Source organism: Solanum pennellii, chromosome 2, assembly GCF_001406875.1.
Source record: "Solanum pennellii chromosome 2, SPENNV200".
Taxonomy (NCBI): Eukaryota; Viridiplantae; Streptophyta; class Magnoliopsida; order Solanales; family Solanaceae; genus Solanum; species Solanum pennellii.
The window spans coordinates 43875168-43878019 of NC_028638.1; the positions used below are offsets into that span (position 1 = coordinate 43875168).

At 31.0% G+C, this 2852-nt stretch overlaps 1 protein-coding gene across 1 annotated transcript; it reads right to left on the reverse strand.

Annotated features, from left to right (window-relative positions):
• Positions 1 to 862: 862 nt before the first annotated feature.
• LOC107009590 (purine permease 21-like) lies at positions 863 to 2337 on the reverse strand. Its single transcript, XM_015208933.2, has 2 exons — positions 2211 to 2337; positions 863 to 2121 (listed from the first exon to the last, which is right to left on the reverse strand). Exons 1-2 carry the CDS (start codon positions 2248 to 2250, stop codon positions 974 to 976), a joined length of 1188 nt encoding a protein of 395 aa, XP_015064419.1. The 5' UTR covers positions 2251 to 2337; the 3' UTR covers positions 863 to 973.
• Between the last annotated feature and the right edge of the window lie 515 nt (positions 2338 to 2852).

The window sequence follows — 2852 nt, forward strand, 5'->3', positions numbered from 1 at the left end:
ATTTGTTAAAAAGTTGCTTGTAAATTTTAAATGATTAATGATTTTTATTAAATAAAATGGAGTATTTATGATTTGAAAAAATAAATATCAGAGCAAAAATAGTTGTTAAGCTTAAAATAAGCCTAGAACAGTAACCTGGACAATTGCAATTTATTGCTTTGGGCTTAAAACAGTTTAAAATTAAGTTGATTTTTACCAAATACTCAGAAAAAATAATCAAAATAACTTAAAAGTAGCTCTAAATCCCATCCAAATAGGCAGGCATGCCCAAACATTATAGATGGGTAATGGATTGACCTGGTTCTTTTTCTTAAAGTCCTTAGTCAATTCGGGTCTAACAAGATTTTTTTTATATTCAGAGTTCGAATTCAAAACTTCTGATTAAGAGTGAAATAGTTTCATCACTTCACCACAATTCATATCAGTGGATTGATTTGGTAATTACTTTATATTAGGAAGGGGGTAAGGTATGCCTAAACGTAACCCTAATGGATATTTACATAAACTTTAATTAATTAATTAATTAATGTAATTGATAGGGTCACAAGCAGTCACTTTTAAAATGAACTAATCGTGATTAGTGTTGATTGATACCTTCATTCCATTAGACCTCACCTTCTACAGACAAAATTTCAATCCTAGAAAACACTAAATTAATCGATATTTATCGGTGATTCTTAGCTAATTAAATTTATTAAAATTCATTACTATTCGTTGCTAAATAAGACTAGTACGAAATTTTTATTGTTTAGCTAGGAAATTTTGTTCATCGCTAATTCCTTATGTTGTAGTAATAGTACGTTAAGTGTCATTTTTAATCCAATTAATTTATATACATTGACGAACAAAAACAAAAGCTCTATTAAAAACAAACTCCTTATCACATTAACTTAGTAGAAGATAATAATTAGATAAAACAAATTAAGAAAGTATACATAAATTTACACAGCATTAATCTTTTGTACAATTAATACTAATTAGCTCTATGATTCAATCCTGTTTCCACAAGTGATACTTCAGCTTCTTCTTTTGCCTTTGATAACTCAATTTTGAGGTTAACTTCATCAAGATATTGCTGATAACCATATGATAAAAATCCCCAAATTGCCAAAATCATTGAAATTACTTTGACTCCACTCATTTTCTCATTGAAAAAAATGAGAGCAAGTACTGGAATTAGTGGCACACTTAATGCAGTAATCACATTAGCAAATAATGCAGATACTTTCATAATCAAACTTAGTAAACCAATTGTGTATATCTGCCAAGCTAATGCATTCCACACTAATGTCATTACATATGACACTTTCCCAAGCTTATACTCACTCATCTCTCTTTTCATCCATCTCCATTCGCCGCTCGCGAATAGTCCAATCAGAATAGCACACGTGGCGAAGAACGACTGCCAAATCACTACGTTCATCACCTCTTTCAATGTGCGTTTTTTCATTATGTTTCTGAAAATTCGCTCTGTTGCTGATAACAGCAACGCGTACCCTGCTGAACCGAAGAGAGTGCAGATGAATCCGATTAAAACGTAGCCTTTACCTTTCGATGAACCGGTTGATGAGGAATCGTCGGGTTGGAACACAAGGAGAATTGAGGATATTGTGAGTAGGATAATTGAATTAGCTATATAAGTTGTTATTTTTTGGGAATTGAGGAAGAAGGAAAACAGAGCATTGAATCCCAATTGGCTAGCGGAAATTAATGAAAAAGTTGAAACGGGTAGGTGTAACAGTCCGACTGCATTCAACATACAGCTTCCGCCTAATAAAAAGCCGAGAAAAACATAGACCGATAAAAACATCCATACGGATGGTTTCTCATTGTTACTATTAATAGTATTCTTAATCAGGTCATCCTCGTCTTTGCTTTCTTCCCTCTTCTTCAAGAAGAGAATAGGGAAGAGTATCGGGAATCCGACCATTTGTACGAGTGAATTCATCCAAGTGCTTTTTCCACCTTCTCTGTAGTAAAGCTCGCCGAGGAGTGTTGCAGCTGATAAACAAACTAGAATCAATGCAGCATTAAAACCTATTTCAATCCATCTCTTGTACTTTTCACGCCATGAATTAGTCGAATTATTCGCCATATTTACTTCCTCTTCAACTATATGAACTAGTAAAAAAAATACCAATTAGTTTAGAGAATTGGTAAAGCAGAAAAGAAAAAGATGAAGTATGAAAAGTGTGAGAAGATAAGCTTACGAGAAATATTGAGCTGATTTTCTACTTGTGGTTCTCCCATTGGAAAATAGAGCAAAGTTCTTCAAAAAGTTAAAAGAATAGTCGATTTTTAATTTTTTATTTGTAGTAAAGTAGCTATAAATATCTGTTTTTTTTTAATGAATTTGTGGGTTTATTTATTTAGGGATGGGTAGGTGGTGGTCGCATTTGGAGCAGGTGAGAAATGTGGGGAAATGTGAGGGGATAATATTTCTTAAATATCGTCGAATAAGTTTCACTTTAAAAATTCAGATAATAATTATCGAAATATTTTTATTATTTTTATATATATTGGTTAGGTTCGCAATTGCATAGTATAGATTGTTAATTTATAGTATATATTGTTAGTCTAATTGATGTAATTTTTGATTGAGTATTAAAAAAAAAATAGTATACTAATATTTGTTTCCAATCATGAAATGTGCATTTTTGAAAATATAGTATAGTGTATACAACTATTCTTGTCTATTCTTTTTTTTTTTTTTCTTATTACCCAACTTGTTCTAATTGTCCTTCCAGGAAGTCACCTTCATGATTATTTGATATTTAATTAGTTCGAAGCCTAAAATATTAACAAAAATTTTAAAAAAATGGTATATAAAATTTTATATTAACCAAAACGGT

Coding starts and splice junctions, on each gene's coding strand:
- LOC107009590 (XM_015208933.2), bottom strand. CDS start 2,250: ATGGGAGAACCACAAGTAGAAAATCAGCTCAATATTTCTC. Junction 2,122..2,210: donor AAATCAGCTCAATATTTCTC/GTAAGCTTATCT, acceptor TTTTTTTACTAG/TTCATATAGTTGAAGAGGAA.